General features: G+C 42.0%; 1 protein-coding gene across 2 annotated transcripts in view; it reads left to right on the forward strand.

Annotated features, from left to right (window-relative positions):
• olfm3a (olfactomedin 3a) overlaps positions 1 to 17,559 on the forward strand; it is a 67,905-nt gene that overhangs the window by 23,198 nt on the left and 27,148 nt on the right. The window contains exon 1 of one of the 2 annotated variants that reach the window (XM_033638344.2): positions 10,035 to 10,346. The exons of the other annotated variant lie outside the window; for it this stretch is intronic. Within the exon in view, the coding sequence (XP_033494235.1) occupies positions 10,221 to 10,346 (126 nt within the window). The 5' untranslated portion in view covers positions 10,035 to 10,220. Of the gene's footprint in view, positions 1 to 10,034; positions 10,347 to 17,559 lie in introns of those variants that run through there. 2 annotated transcript variants of the gene reach the window in all.

The raw sequence follows: 17,559 nt of genomic DNA on the forward strand, positions 1-17,559 counted from the left end.
TTGGTCGACTACAAACATGATGTATCATCTGAAACATGGAAGTAGCTACATGCCCATTAGCCCACAGCGTCATTAACAGGCGGCTCGCTCAGTGTGTGACGTGCACTTGTTTTTTTTTTTTTTCGTATTTCTCTAATGTAGCACAGTGTTAACAATGTTACTGATACTATTCTTCCTCACACGTTCAACTCAAACCATTGTGTTGCCCCGCCCAAAATAAATCATTTGATAATTACATTAATATCGTAAACATGTGGGCGACTAATGGCCCTAAATGATGACTATTGGTTGACTAGGACAATTCTTAGTTGGGGGCAGCCCTAGTCACCATTATGACTTATTTTTGTAACTTCAGCAAAGAAAAAAATATTTTAGTGTGTTTTTGGGGGATGTTTTATTATATTTGGTAAAATCTGCATTAAAACCTGCCTTTAATAACCACTAACCCATCACCAATGACAGATACACAGAATTTATCATAGATTGTGGATCTGTCTTTGTTTGTGAACCATTACATCAGTCCCCCACATCTCACAGCTTAAGGAGCTTTTCAGTTACCCTGGCAGCTTTGTAGTGCTTGTTATATGAAGGTAGGGTTAGCAGCCTTTCCTTGAACAAGCTAAGGATGAAACCCATTCAACAGTGAACGGAAGTGTTTCTTTTTCCGCTATCTGCTTCTTCAAAGTCTCTTCACAGATACTGGCTACCTCAGGGGATATGTAAAGATTCATTAAACAGTCACACAGCTCATTAACATGAGTGACAAGTGTTGAAGTGTAATCTTGTCCAAATGTAGGGGAGGAAGGAGAGGCAAAGGTTATGGTGACAACAAGAGTATTTGGGCTGATGCTCATGCTTCCACTCAGCTTTGTGTGTTGTTGTCATGAGCTCAACAGATGATAAACTACAGTAAAGAGCCCCTCATGTTTGGCAAATGCTACAGGGAGCTCCGCCACTGGAAGACAAATCTCTGACTGGTATTGGTGATCTTGTTTACCAAGACTCTGACTGATCACGTCGTGACACATTTCTACTCCCCAGACAACTCATTAGATGACCTCTGGCCAAATGAATGCACATGCCACATTCATTCACCCACAAACACATGCTTATCAGTGAGTGATGCATTAACCTTTAACCACCAGCTCGTGTGTGATAATCAGGCAAATGCATAGCAACCGCCAGAATAAATGTTGGCATTGTACATTCCCGCAAAACCTGGATATGTAACATTTGTATATTATTATTTTGCAGATATGTTGAAACTAGGGCCTTGAAGTGATTAAAAACATTAGTCTAATTAATCAAGTGAATTTTGGCAGATGTGTCATAAAGCTGCAGGATTTTGGACACCCCTCTTGTCCTCTACCACCGAAACTGGTCTGCAATCTAAGCCCAGTCTCACTCCAGAGTCATGCAAATCTGGCACTTGAGCAGTAACTTGCGGTGTCTGTAAGCAATGCAAAAAGGCGTCTGTTAACGTTGGCATGATAGGCGGCCGGTTGCTGTTATAGTTTAATGGTGCCTGGCAGTGTCAGGGGGAAACATGGCGAGACAAGGACAAAAGTTAAGGTGGTGAAAGTGCGACTATGGCAGGCGGGGGTGGTTGTGTATGAGTCCACCAAACACGGACTCTAACCCAGGAGGGCGGTGCTCGCATCCCCTAAGATTCTTCCTAAACCCAGCCACATGCTTTTGTTGCCTAAACATAACTATGTGTGTTTGTTGTTGAAGGAAAAAATGTCAATTCATGGTGTTGTATTGACGTAGTGCCTTTCTTTTGAAAGAGACTGTTCATAAATTTTCAATTTCCTGTGAAAACAGAAGTGTATTTTGAAAGAAGACAATGTATATAACAGGCAGAGCTTGACACGGCGTCCCAGAAGGTCAACAGCCAACACACCCATGGTACCTTGCACGTCATATTTAGACGTATAAATTTCATGACCAAGCGTCAATATGTGACGAGGTCAGAGTGAGAATGTGTTGGCAATCCATTTTGCAAGTTAGTCGGTCACAGGTAGACTTACTCAGCTTGAATGCTAGGTCGAGTGTGGCTTGACGAGGCTGACAGCTAGCGCTAGCATCATATGCTGCGCTAGCTCAGACCTCCGGGTTTGGTGCTAAATGTTTAACGTTGAGGTGATATTTCAGGCTTGCATTACTCCAATGAATGAAAATGTATTACCCTGGCAATCGCAGAGAATGGCGCCCCTTTCAACAGTTCCATCTGGATGTTTTTTAATTGTAAATGGTCGATTCACAGGGCCAAGCAGCACCGTCTCGTCTGTCTCCATCATGTGACAAAGCCACCATGGCCCTCAGTGATGCACCAGGTCAAAGGGCACCACGAGGTGTGATTAATCAGCGTTAATTTTTTAAAACTTATTTTTTCTGTGATTAATTAATTGAAATAAACAGCCCTATAGTTGAAACATAAAGTGTTTGTTTGTTGGTCTGGAACAGTGGTCATCTGTAGTGTGGCCTCTCGTCTCAACCATCCCCTCCTCCTGATGGCAAAGTCAGCTCTTATACAAGTAATCAGAACTACCTCACTTTAGAAATGTTTATGTGATGCGTGTGAAATGTACAAATGTAATGTAGCCGTGTTTTGCAGAAATGTACAATAACTGTCAGCTGAGCTTAAATACACAGCCTTGTGCAAACATTTCAACATCTGTGCAGAGGCTCCGGTGTCGTGTGTAACTCATGTTAAATAATTGATACATGACACATCTCGGTTCTGTTACAATTTTCAGACAGTCTTTCATGGATCCAAAAGAGGCTGATAGCTCTTGAGGACACCTGAAAAGTGGCAGATGAGACTGAAAGAGAGAGAGTGAGAGTCTGACCTGTTTCGAGGTTGAAGAGAGCAGAGATGAGATGGAGGCTTTCAATTAGCAAAACAAATAGCGCCATCCAATAAATGGACCCTAATGGAGTGGTGAATAATGCAGAGGCATTATACACAGATATATATTAACAGCATTACAAGATCATCTGAAAGAATATAGAAATAAGCCCATTGGTCTGCTCCAGTAGAAGGTCTGTTTAATTTTAATTACTCCAACTTAACCATCTGAACTAGCTCTATTAAAACCTGCTCCATTAAGACTCCATTATGCTGGTGTGAACGGGCATTGCATCACTCCTGGACTGTGTTTTTTCCTCCTCATCTGCTGTATGGATTTAATTCCTTTTTATAATTTCATCCAAAAACTAGAGGTCACACTTGTCTAATTAACATGCACACACAGCTGTAAGCCTGTTTCTTTTTCAGTGTCAAAGTTTCCTCTTCAAACAAATGGGTCTGCGAATGGCTCTGTAGAGCTCATTGGTAAGCAGTGCTCAAAGTGGTATATTGAAAAGCAGTTTCATTCCCTGTTGCTTTAAACTATGACAGGAGATTTGTTCTATCTGCTGTGGAGAGAACACTGTGTTGCAGTCTGCACACAGCATGCCACCTAAAACAGCAGACTGCTCAAAAACACACCAGATAAACTGCACGGATGAATAAGAAAACGCAGAAAACTCTCCTGTTAATTAAAGTGTTCAGAAACAACATGTCCCCCCACCTACTGCACGTAAAGGCTGAGTGGATGCTACTCATGGAGAAGGTTTCCCTGAGTTATGAGGGCTCCCAGTATCACATGCTCACAGAGTACAGTAAAAGAAAGCTTGGTTGCCACTTCAGTTTGCTACTCCCACACCAGCTTTGAGTATTTGTGAGTGCAACCAGACAGCAGTTGAGTGTTCCTGGTGAAAACTCAGTATTTCTACAGAACAATTTCTCCAACAAACCTCTGCTAGACAGCTTACATTTCTCCTACTCACCTTTTCTATTCCTCACTTTGCTCCTCTGCAGTGAGTTAGTACAGCTGCTGCTGGATACCCACCATAACCTACATGTCAGTCCATGATCAGCCCCCTTCGCTCCTTGGTAGCTGAAGCCCTGACGGAAATGCTGAAGTTAGCATGTAGCTATCTATGAAAGGGACTGTGGTTAAGATTAGGTTAGGGGTCATGGGAGGGGTTACATCTCGTTTCTTATAATGTGATGACGTCTTCATGTGCAATGAATTATCAATAACCCTACCTTCATATAACAAGCACTACAAAGCTGCCAGGGTAACCGAAAAGCGCATTAAGCTGAGATGTGGGGCACTAACGTAATGGTTCACAAACAAAGACGGATCCACAATCTATGATAAATTCTGTGTATCTGTTATTGGTGATGGGTTAGCTGTTTATTAATGGCAGGTTTTATTGCGGATTTGACCAAATATAGTAAAATCTCCCCCAAACACACTAAAATATTTTTTTTTCTTTGCTGAAGTTACAAAAATATTTTAGTGTAGTGAATATTGCTGCTCTAGACAAAGAATTTTCCTAGTTGACCAAATGTCGTCATTTAGGGCCATTAGTCGACTAGTTGCCTGCATGTTTACGATATTAATTTAAAGGGCCAGTGTGTAATATTTGGCATGGTTTATTGTCAAATCTGAATCTGAATCTGAATATTCTACCCATTAATACGTTTATATAAGTGTATAATCGCTATAAAATAAAATTCGTTTGGTTTTCGTAGCCTTATAATTATGCTTTTATGTATATATATACAGTACAGGCCAAAAGTTTGGACACACCTTCTCATTCAATGCGTTTTCTTTATTTTCATGACTATTTACATTGTAGATTCTCACTGAAGGCATCAAAACTATGAATGAACACATGTGGAGTTATGTACTTAACAAAAAAAGGTGAAATAACTGAAAACATGTTTTATATTCTAGTTTCTTCAAAATAGCCACCCTTTGCTCTGATTACTGCTTTGCACACTCTTGGCATTCTCTCGATGAGCTTCAAGAGGTAGTCACCTGAAATGGTTTTCCAACAGTCATGAAGGAGTTCCCAGAGGTGTTTAGCACTTGTTGGCCCCTTTGCCTTCACTCTGCGGTCCAGCTCACCCCAAACCATCTTGATTGGGTTCAGGTCCGGTGACTGTGGAGGCCAGGTCATCTGCCGCAGCACTCCATCACTCTCCTTCTTGGTCAAATAGCCCTTACACAGCCTGGAGGTGTGTTTGGGGTCATTGTCCTGTTGAAAAATAAATGATCGTCCAACTAAACGCAAACCGGATGGGATGGCATGTCGCTGCAGGATGCTGTGGTAGCCATGCTGGTTCAGTGTGCCTTCAATTTTGAATAAATCCCCAACAGTGTCACCAGCAAAACACCCCCACACCATCACACCTCCTCCTCCATGCTTCACAGTGGGAACCAGGCATGTGGAATCCATCCGTTCACCTTTTCTGCGTCTCACAAAGACACGGCGCTTGGAACCAAAGATCTCAAATTTGGACTCATCAGACCAAAGCACAGATTTCCACTGGTCTAATGTCCATTCCTTGTGTTTCTTGGCCCAAACAAATCTCTTCTGCTTGTTGCCTCTCCTTAGCAGTGGTTTCCTAGCAGCTATTTGACCATGAAGGCCTGATTTGCGCAGTCTCCTCTTAACAGTTGTTCTAGAGATGGGTCTGCTGCTAGAACTCTGTGTGGCATTCATCTGGTCTCTGATCTGAGCTGCTGTTAACTTGCGATTTCTGAGGCTGGTGACTCGGATGAACTTATCCTCAGAAGCAGAGGTGACTCTTGGTCTTCCTTTCCTGGGTCGGTCCTCATGTGTGCCAGTTTCGTTGTAGCGCTTGATGGTTTTTGCGACTCCACTTGGGGACACATTTAAAGTTTTTGCAATTTTCCGGACTGACTGACCTTCATTTCTTAAAGTAATGATGGCCACTCGTTTTTCTATAGTTAGCTGATTGGTTCTTGCCATAATATGAATTTTAACAGTTGTCCAATAGGGCTGTCGGCTGTGTATTAACCTGACTTCTGCACAACACAACTGATGGTCCCAACCCCATTGATAAAGCAAGAAATTCCACTAATTAACCCTGATAAGGCACACCTGTGAAGTGGAAACCATTTCAGGTGACTACCTCTTGAAGCTCATGGAGAGAATGCCAAGAGTGTGCAAAGCAGTAATCAGAGCAAAGGGTGGCTATTTTGAAGAAACTAGAATATAAAACATGTTTTCAGTTATTTCACCTTTTTTTGTTAAGTACATAACTCCACATGTGTTCATTCATAGTTTTGATGCCTTCAGTGAGAATCTACAATGTAAATAGTCATGAAAATAAAGAAAACGCATTGAATGAGAAGGTGTGTCCAAACTTTTGGCCTGTACTGTGTATATATATATATATATATATATATATATATATAGCAAGGGCCTTGCTTTAGAGAGGTCGCCATCTTGCGCCGCTATGTATGTACAGCAGACTGAGTGGACAATCCAGCCAGCCAGAGAATGCGTTTCGTGTGTATAAATAAACCAACGAAGACAGCGGAAGGAAGGAAGAGGGAGGAGGAAACAGCAGAGTGTTAGTAGTTCATCGATAGAGAGTAGTGAAAAGTTTTTTTAGTCATAAAGTTTGCGAATGGATCACACTTACCACGCAGCAGGAGAGAATGAACCTGAACGTCATCTGCGAGGAAAAGAAGACGCAACTTCACTCCTTGTGATGCACTCTCTGCGGCGCTTTTCCTCCTGATGATATATCTCCCAAACAATGGTAGCACCGAATCCCATTCTGTGCAGCAAAATGGGAGCGGAGCATTCAGCCTCTCTTCTCGCCCGCTCAGCATCAAACACATGGAGTTCCTCATGTGTATGCTCCGGCTCAAACAGGTATGGCTCTGGGTCTGTGACCGCTACAAGAAACTCTTCAAAATTGCGTTCAGAGTCGTCCATTGCAGCTACTATAGTCCGGAGATATTGCTAGGCTAAATAAACAGCTGAGCTCTGTTTACCGGCTACGCTGTCAGTCAGTGTGCAGGCTGGAGATTGAGCAGAGAGGGGAGGGGGTGCCCGCTTGGTATTGTAAACGAGTATGTGTGTATTAAGTGTGTGTGTGTTACGCCAGAAGAGTTAGAGTTTGGGACAGAGTCTTTTACTCCCTGGAGTGTTACCAGAGTTTTTGGAGTGCTCAAATAAACTGGCCTTTTTCCTGAACGCTCCTCTGGTCTCCTGCTCTTGAGTGATTCATTACAATATCGTAACATGGTTTAGATTTTTAAATAAACATTCACCTCGTCGCTAGATAGACCTACTCCTGAAAAACTCATGTCTGCGCAAGGCTTTTTGTCCCTAGGCCACCATCAGTGCAATCTAGAATTTGACCACTGATGTCACTGTTTTCAACAGTTTTCAACCCATTTTACACAATGGCCCTTTAATAATTAAATTATTTATTTTGGGCGGGGCGGAGGTGTGAGAAAGAATAGTGTCAGTAACATTGTTAACACTGTGCTACATTACAGAGAAATACAAAACCGTACTAATGAATCTTCATTAATATAGGCCTATATTTTATCTACAAGTGCACGTCACACACTGAGCGAGCCGCCTGTTAATGACGCTGTGGGCTAATGGGCATGTAGCTACTTCCATGTTTCAGATGATACGTCATGTTTGTAGTCGACCAATGAAGATGAGTTTACATATCACCTTGGGTTCGTCCTTCACCTTCTCAAAATGATCCCACACTTTGGATTTCCTGCCTGACATGTTATTAACTACCCTGTGGAATAACCGCAGGTACCAGCCCTGGAAATTAACCTGACGAGGACACTTCCTGTGTCTGTCCTTTCAAATTAAAGTCCCACATGGTCAAGTCATATAGGTTTTGTTTTATTTTAACAAAGGCGCAGTTCTCATTAGAGTTTCACTTTTTTTTCTGCAAACAGGCAACCAATGCAATCTTGCAGACTAATGACCTTTCTGGTCGTTGGTTGGGGGGCAGTCCTAGTAATAAATACATTAAATATAAAGCTAATAATGTAGTTTTTTTTGTGGGCTCAGGGAAAGCTTGCCTATGGCGCTGAATGTGTTAGGTCCAGCACTGCTCCTCTACACAATTTCATCCTGTTTAGCACACAAACTGAATGTATGTTTTAAAAAAGTGTTTGAATGACTCGAGCTGTATTGAAAGAAAGAAAGACGGATCTTTTTTTAGAAAATATTTTGACATCGTTAAGAAAAATCTGTCTGTTGCCTATTCAACACAACAAAGAGCCTTCAGCAGTAATAGCAGCTCTGTGAGGTTTTACTTTAATAGCGATCTAGTCAATAAGTTTTGAGACGTTTCACTAAAAGCCAAATATCTTAGCCTGCTGGTGGTGCTAGAGGAAAGGTCAGGGCATCACTGAAGTCTGTAGGATGTATTATCTGGGGGATTATTTTTGCATTGACAGAATTTTGATGTGCATTCTTGGAAATCTGCTGCATACAACACATGGAGCTGTATATTATTACCTCCACCAAGAAGGTTTGTTTGTCAGCAAAGTTACGGAAAAATTACTGGCCTGATTTCCGTGACACTTGTTGGAAGGGTGTAGCATGGGCCAAGGAAGAACTCATTATATTCTGAAGTGGATCTGAAGATACATAAATTATTTTTCACTTTTGTTAACAGGGCAGTCGGCCTTGGCGGAGGTTTCTCTAGTTTAAGATGTATTTAGATTCAGGGCTGGTAAAAGTTTCTAATTTGGTTTAATCTATTATCTCTCCACATCAGCAGTCTGTGTTAGAAGGCGCTCAGAGTATCCAAGCCAACAAGAACAAATGGATGACACTGGTGACCAACAGAACAATCCTCCAGTATGCATTTCTACTGATTCTCACGAGCCAACATTCTCACGAGGATGTACCACCCAGAAAAAAGAACACACAAAGCTATACTGACCTTTGTGTTTTTAACAAACTGAGAGTTGCTGCTGTGACAACACACAACAGACTCAGAGCCTTGAAAACAGACCTTGAAAAGCAGAGCAGGGTGTGGAGAGATTCTTCTTCATGACACTAGACGAGAGCCCCCAGAGCAAAGTGTCACACAGCTGATGACCAGATTATCAAGACTTCAACCGACTATGACTGCCAGCAGCACTGCGTCTCATGGCATTGTCCCGCTGCTTTTGTAGAGGCAGCATCTTCACACTGTAGCCTGCACTGGCATCTCATCTCCCCCACTGCTGCTCCACTGATGAATAGTTTCATGAATATCTCAGGCATGAGATATTCATGAAACTATATGAAGGTAACCACAGATGTGTGCAGAACCCCCCCTCCCCCCTCCTCCCCGTCGGCCTTGTAAATAAAAACCTCTCAGCTCTCCCTCCGAATGAGAGTCATAAAAAAAACAGGCTCCCTCGATTGCTTCCCTCTCCTTCCCACGGAAATGTGAGGAATCTTAGTCTTATCGGTGATGGGTTTTTGTTGCTGCTACACCTGTTTCACATCTCTGTTTTTTACTGATGACCTTGAAGGTTAGTGTTTTGTATAGAAGTGTAAAGTGGGGAAACACATCCATGAAACACACCTGCTCCAAAGCTCTGCCAGCACAATTACTGATAGACACCATTAGGTTAGTGAAGGCCAGTTTGTATGATAGCGCCAGATCATGTGTGCAACTATTTGTTCATGGACACACACTCAAAAAGAGACAATATTCCTTGTTTTAAAGGAAGGCAGCCCATTAATCCCTCACAATACAAGCCTGTTCCTTTGTGTAAGTGTGTGTTACAATCACTGACACTGACATCCATGCATGGCAATTTGAGTGGAAACTAAATGTCAGACTGTCACAAGGAGGACACTGTAGATTTTGGCAGGATCTTGAGTGCATGGTGAAAGTAAGAGGCACAGGAGTCAGCAAGGGCACATCATTTTTCTGTCCCCTTGGAGGACAAACAGGCAACATCTGAAGGTGAATATGAAGGTCATCAAAATCCTGATAACCTTATACACACAGTGCCATGGCATTAAAGCAAAATGAGATAGATAGATAGATAGATAGATAGATAGATAGATAGATAGATAGATAACCCCCCCCCCCCCCCAAAAAAAAAAAAAGGCATCAAGTGATGTCACATCCTTGGTGCGCCTCCCCTGCAGTCTGCTGGAACTGAAACATTTGAATATTTCCCCCCTCGCTCAAAACTTTTTTCCTCGGCACTGCCTTCAGTCGGAGCACCGGGGGGAGCAGTGGGTGTGATGCCGGTGAATGTGTGCTCCCTGCGCCGCTGTCGGAGCGCTCTGTCCGTGCCTCGCCAGCAGTAGAGACGCGCTGAGGTGAGCAGGAGGAAAAAGGGGAGCTCTATATGTTAAAGGACTGCACCTTGCAGAAAAGTGGCTGCTGCTGCCCGGAGCCCGTAACCATGCGGGTCCTGTTGAGCGTCCTGTACCCCGTCCTCTCCCTCACCATCTTCGGATTATACCCCTCCATGGTGAGTTTCTGATTTTAAAATAATTTTCTAATCGCTTGTGTCATATCAGAGCCTTGCTGTGATTATTGCTGATTATTAACAGCTATGATATGTTTTTATTTGGGGACATAAAGGCTGTAGTTTTTACACAGTATCACCCCGGTACGTGCCAGATTGTTTAACGGAGGCTGTCACGCCAAACTTCACTTAAAAGTCGCACAATTTAACATTGCCTTATTCTGCAACACCAATATAAGTCTGGCTAGAGAGGATTTTTGGAGCTTTACAAATCCAAAGCATGCACCACACTTCGGTGTATGTTTACTGCACCTGGCTGCACTTATTCCCATAATAATAGCAATAATTTAAAACTATAAATAACCAGATTTTGTCTGCAGCGCGCATCCACAAAGCTGGGCTGAAACAAGTAGTGTGAATCATTTGTTAAACTTCAGACTTATTTAAGAAGCAGTGTGAGTTATGTGTACAAATAGACCCTATGCATTCGTGTGGGCATCTGTGTGCAGGTTTATGAAGCTGGCACATTTTCTGTGTAGTTTTGCGCACCATATTTCTAAGTAAAAATGTACAATAAGCAGAACATCGAGGCAGCATCTTTGTTTTCTCTGAATAATAATGCGTTAATTTTATGTGCCAAAATTGAGTTCATGCTGAAACACAATTCATTTTGTGACTGATCACCTTTTATTTTTCACCACTTGTGGATCTTATTTTGTTTGCAAGATAAATGGGTTTGGCGTGGCAGTCATGCAGCATAAGATTGTTTTTAATACACGGCAATGCTTAAGACTTAAAGATGCTTCAATTTGTGCCGTATAGCTGATAGATCCGCAGGAGCATGTCACAGTGGCGTAACCTATTCATCCCCCACCCAGGACTGTCTCCCTTCTGTCTAAATTTAATACTGCGTTCATGCCTCTGTCAGTATATGCTTTATCTAACACTTAAGTTAAGTGTGGGGGGAATAGAATCGCATGTGCAGTGATTTGTAGTTTTGTAATAAGGGAAAGATTGAATGACCGTGACTGAAGCCGACAAGTCCGCTCAAAGTCGCTTATGATTAATGGAGAGATCAATATGTTGCTCATGGTCTCCTGGTGGTGGTGAGGGTGTGGAGCTGTCCACTCTGTGGTGCTGAAACTTCACACGCAGGCTCTGTGTGGCTCTGCAGCGACACACACACACACACACACACACAAGAGGGGAAACATCATTTTGCATGCAGTTGTCTAAACGTGTCTGAGCAGAGCACAGTCAGTGCAGATATGCTTTATATGAAGGGCTGACATCCTTGATCCTCTACTAGTCCTGAAACAATCAGGCGATTAATAGAAAATTAATTAATAAATGCAGAAATGCCAAATCTATCTAGTTACAGGTCCTCTAATGTGAAGACTTGCTGCTTTTTCTGTTTCATATGATTTCAAACAGTGGTGCACCCAGCACGTTTGGTGCCTGAGGCAAGTTTCCCCTGGCGCCCCCAGCAACCCCCCCTCATCTTATATTTATAACAAACAAGAACAGCTAATAAGCAAATGATACAAAATATCAAACAATAACAAAATACAGTTTGTTCTAATTTTTTTCCAGCCTAAATGGCTTTTTGCTTTTTCATTTTCTCTTACTCTAATGCTCTCCACACACACATCAGTGCTCCAGCATGTTCTGTTGTAGCATAAACAAGACTTAAAATAAGAGAGGCTCAGACATGGAGGTGCATATTTGAGGGTTCACTCGCCTGTTGTGTTTCCTGTCCCTCAAACACTAATTTCCTGTTATTCAGACAACCAGCTCGGAGAACAGTTGCTTCTCCTCACATAACCAAATTTGACCTGAATTAGCACCAGATCATTTAGCTGAAGTCACATCAGAATAATACATTTATGCCAGGGTGGCATACACTATAGTTCCAGCTGTGATGATCAGGTGAACTGTACAGCCACGACTAGAGATGGTACTTTGAGTCTTAAGTTGGATACCTTCACTTTATAGGCTAAGCAGTTCAGTGAAAAGGTAATTGATACATCAACCAGCAATTAAAAATAATCATCACAGTGCTATGCATCTCTGGTCCACAGGTTTTTACTTATTGCGTTGACAGAGAGCTCTGGATATCTACTGTGTGTCACTGCACATTTGGCGCCCTAGGCAAGTTTCCCCTGGTGCCCCCAACAACCCCCCTCTCATCTCGTATTTGTGACAAACAAGAACGGCTAATAAGCTATCAAAAAATATCAAACAATAACCAAATACAGTTTGTGTGAATTTGCAAATTTCATCTTCTTTTTCTTCACCCCAAACAGCTTTTGCTTTTTTATTTTCTCTTACCCTACCGCTCTCCACACACACACACGTCACTCCAACACCCATCAATGCTCCAGCATGTTCCAACTGTGATGATCATTCACTTATGAACACATTAAGGCGAACTGCATTGCCATGACTAGAGGTGGTACTTTAAGTCTTAAGTTTTTACACAGAAAAGCAGTTGGATACCTTCACTTTATAGGCTAAGCAGTTCAGTGAAAAGGTAATTGACACATCAACCAGCAATAAAAATAATCATCGCAGCACTATGCATCCCTAGTCCACAGGTTCTTAGTCATTGCATTAACAGAGAGCTCTGGATATCAACTCCATGTCATTGTCTTTATACTTTATAAATATATGTCTGCAGTGCTACCCCTGGTTACCTCTGATGACTACCATTCAGTTCAGTTTCTATCTTTCATCTGTTTTTGATTAAATCAATGAATACACCGCTGCTGTTGAGGAATATGAAATATTGCTGGAGCGAGAGCTGCATGCAAATCGCCAGCGCGGCCCCAAAGGCCTTTCTGCTTTGGTGTTTAAAAACGATCTGGAAAGGCAAACCTTTTATAGTATTACACTATGCTGGAAATTATGAAGCTGTCACTCAGGCTGTCAGACCCTGTACACAAGGCTTTGTTCATTATGGAGAGGTGTGGCAGCCTCCATAGTGCCTCTTGGCATTTAAGTTTATGTGTCAGTGCTGGGTTTTGTTTTTTCCCCACAGGTTCAGTGTAGCAACTGTAAAGGAACCTATTATAACCCAGATTCATTATGGATAAACCAGCTGAAGCGAGGGCTACTGCTGTGGAGTCCCCTTTTATTGTGGTGTTGCATGATCCTGGCAGATATTACCTCTGCAATGTACACAACGGATCCCCAAGGAGCCTTTGTGAGGAAATGAAATATTTGCATAGTTTAGTTTTCCCTTATGGTCTGTGCCAGCCGGGTAATTACACAGTGACTGCTAACAGCACTGTGTTACTCTCATCATGATCAAAATGATGACTGGAATTTGTGTTTTATGATTACACATTATATTCCGCACCTGGAGGACATATCGATCGGGGGAGGAAGAGGGACTTAATAGACTCCGGGAGTCTGACGTCAAACCAATTCAATTGCCCACTTAAAATTCACTGGATGTATCCTCCCATAGTCGTCACAGCTAATGGCTAAAAATCAATTTTGAGATTTTAGGTTGAATTGCATTGATTTTATGTAAGTTATATTTCATGTCTTTCATTCTACCTTTTTTTTATAATCTCCTAATGCCAGACATAAACAGGCTACAATTCTTCTGCAGTACATCCAGTATCACAGTACTGTACCTACAGTATGCTTATTCTGGCTCCATTTGAAATTCAGTTTCAGTTTTTGGCAGTCAGGACACAACATTTGCAGCTGAATGTGTTTTTAAAGATGAAATTCAACAGCAGATAAGAGGACTTAATGTGTTGCAGCTATGCTAAAACTGGCTTTTGTGCTTAATAGTGCCATGCTGTTCCCTGGGATGTGAGGTAATCTGGTTAGTAACAGCAAACAGGTGCCTCGCAAACCTTAATTCTTCTTAATATGTTTGCACCTTAGTGGATAAACAACAAATGATGTGCATGGCTGCGCTGAACAAAACTAGCTTAACTGTGAATAATGTGGATGTTCGGGGGCAGTTTCTCTCGGGAGTTTAGTTACAACACCAGTGGGATGACGCTTTGTGCAGACACTTGCCCTTTGTGCTCGCCGCTGTGAGTAGGTGGAAGGCACGCGTACACACAGACCAATATGCAGTCACACTCACACACAAAAGTCTAATCCACTTGTAATGTAAATTCCAGCTTTGCCTGTTTAGTGAGTTACAGTTTTCAGCTTCTGTTGAAAGGTTTCAGGTTTTGATCACACATGAAAAAAAATAGGATCTGAAATATGATCACAATTGCAAAGGTTGGGGAAATCCTGCAGAGAAAATGTTACTTCCTCTCATTGATATGACGTCCTGTTGATCGTTAATCGCATGAAGCACAGAGAGGCATTCTTTGAAGTGATTGTGTATTGTAGAGCTGAAGGGGTCGTCTGCCAGCAGCTGATGTTGTTTCTACCTTTTTCAGCTTACATTAGCATTTATGTGGATGATACAGTCAGGCTCAGTAGGAAAATTTATCTGGCACAGATGCCATATTAAAAGATGAGAGATGTTGTGGGCACACACCTACACACGCACACCGCCGTTTCATATTTCACATCACTGTTTCCTCCGGGGGCCAAATTAAAGATGACACCCTCTAAATACACATGTGTCAACACAAACAAAGCAAACAGCCAGCCACGAGACTGCCAGCAAAGTCATTAGTTGTGACGCTGCATGTTTCATGTTTGAAGCAGGGAGGTGGTTGTCGGAGCTGATGGACTGGAAATAAAGAAAGTCCACTGATGATGGATGTGAATCGCTTAGACCAGCAGCGGGATAAATGTGTGGCACTTTCTGCTTGGACTTAGGAATATGATAGGCTGTTTGAGTCTGTGTGAGATTGTAATGGCTTTTCTGTCACTGTCTTTGAATACGTGCTATAGGATGTGTCAGGTGTTAGGTATGTGGGGTGGGGACTGTCTGTGATTGTCAGGCAAGTGAATTCATCCTGTTGTTAGTAATAAGATGTCTAAGTACTGACAGTGACAGATAAGCACCTGGGGCCGCATTACAGAAACTTCCTATTTTAAGTCTTAATATAGGAAGAGTCTAAGATAGTATTGACCCCAATCTGGTGTTACAGAAGCAAATACTAAATAACTTTTAATCCTACTTCATCCTATCTTAACCAAGGTAAGGAAATCCTAAATACTCAATCTGACATCGCTCACCAGCTTTTATGTCTGTTACCTAGAAACTGACACTACTTTTCTCGACTTGTTGAGCTGAACAACTTTTTAACGGTTGTTTTGGTCATTGAAACATACAAACAATGAAGCAAAAACAACGACAGGCACTTAACTTAGACACAGATGAGTAGGAGATGTTTGTAATATCGATAGGGAAATCCAAAAATGTTCTATTTGGGAAATTAACACTAACTAAAATAGGAGAGGGCGTGGGATACTGGACAGATGAGCAACCAATTTTCTAATAGGTGTTGCCACCTTGGTTACGTGTGGGACATAGAGGGCTGAAATATTTTTGCTATGGCAATCATTTCGGTTTGTAAATCTAGAGGAGCACTTTTGTCAGTTGCACCACAACAGGGAGAGCCCCATGTCACTAGTCTTGTGAAGGCAGACCTGTCAGTGCTATAGAAAGGTCTGGAAGCACACATTATCATTGTGCTACAAGAGAAATATGCTGTGGCTTGTTTGTATTTCTTTAAAAAAAAAAAAAAAACCACAATCGTCACGGCTGGTGCTAAGCCCAGGACGCAGACAGTGCCTTTGCAAAATAGTGTTAAGGGGGGAGATTTGTTTTGGTGGAATATTCCCACTTGAGGAGGCAAACACTGTCATTAAAATGGCTAATCTCCACAAAAGAAACGCCACAAAAAACACTATAAGACATTTGTTGATGGTATGGTGTGACTTTTACTCCATGCACAGCAAGAGGTTCCTGGTTCGATCCCCCAGGGTGGGGGAGCCCTTCTGTGTGGAGTTTGCATGCTCTCCCTGTGTAAGCGTGACTCTACATTGCCCGTAGGTGTGAATGTGAGTGTGAATGGTCTATGTGTCAGCCCTGTGATAGTCTGGTGACCTGTCCAGGGTGTACCCCTGCTCGGCTCCAGCCACCCTGTGCCCCCTAAAAGGATAAACGGTTATGGAATATGAATGAATGAAGGATAAAAAAGACAAACATAATTTGATAATTGGTGCCCTAGAGGTGAAGCCAGTAATATGGTGTTCTTATATTAAATTTTTTAAGAGGTACATTAACTGAAGGAACTGTTCATCTATAATGGCTTTCTATCTAAATCAGATCCTAACCCATACTATGGTTACCAAACAGCTAAGACAGGATCTGCAAAGTTAAAGGGAAGCTTAAACCTGGACTCTGCTTTCCCACGTATTTGTGTCCAAGTGACTAATGGAGACAACAGTTTCTGAAACAGGTCCAGTATTGAGGGAGAGCGCTGCAGTCACAGCTGTGAAACAGGCCGCAATGTAATCCCTACAGGCAATTGTGCACCGTCAATTTACATCCATTAAAAGTGCTTATTTTTGCCACTGACATGCTCAGATTGTTATTGTGAATGTCTGACAACATTATGGAAAAGATATTTTTCCTAACCTTTCGCTGATGCGATCTGTTTGTCATTGTGTGTGATCAAGACTCACTCAAGGAGAAGTCTGAAATCTTGCTGACTTTTCCACATTGTTGATATCAGTTAAATATACAGTCATGACATTGAGAATCTTTTAGATAACACTAAGCTTCACTTCCAGTACTCTAACACACTCTAACACAACAAAGTCCTCCCTCACTCCGACTCTCACTAACGTTTGCACCATTGTTTTCCTGCAACAAGTCACATCTTGGCAGACTGCAGACCGAGACTTCTCCTTGAGCCAGACTTGATCACACACACACACACACACACACACACACACACACTAACAAACAGACTGGATCATTTAATTGTTAAGGAAAACATCTTCTTGTAATGTTGTCAGACACTTCTAATAATAATCAGAGCCTGTCAGTGGCAAAAAACACTTTCAGTGGACACAAATTAACGGTGCTCGTCAGGATTACATTGCAGCCTGTTTCACACCTGTGACTGCACTGCTCTCCCTCAATACTGGACCAGTTCCCCAAGTTTTTGGTCTTCATTAGTCACTTAGACACAAAAACATGCTAAAATACAGTCCAGATTGAGAAATATAATCATCAACAGATGTAATAATAATATGTATAATTATAAATGTT

This window comes from Epinephelus lanceolatus, chromosome 20 (genome assembly GCF_041903045.1).
Source record: "Epinephelus lanceolatus isolate andai-2023 chromosome 20, ASM4190304v1, whole genome shotgun sequence".
Classification (NCBI taxonomy): Eukaryota; Metazoa; Chordata; class Actinopteri; order Perciformes; family Serranidae; genus Epinephelus; species Epinephelus lanceolatus.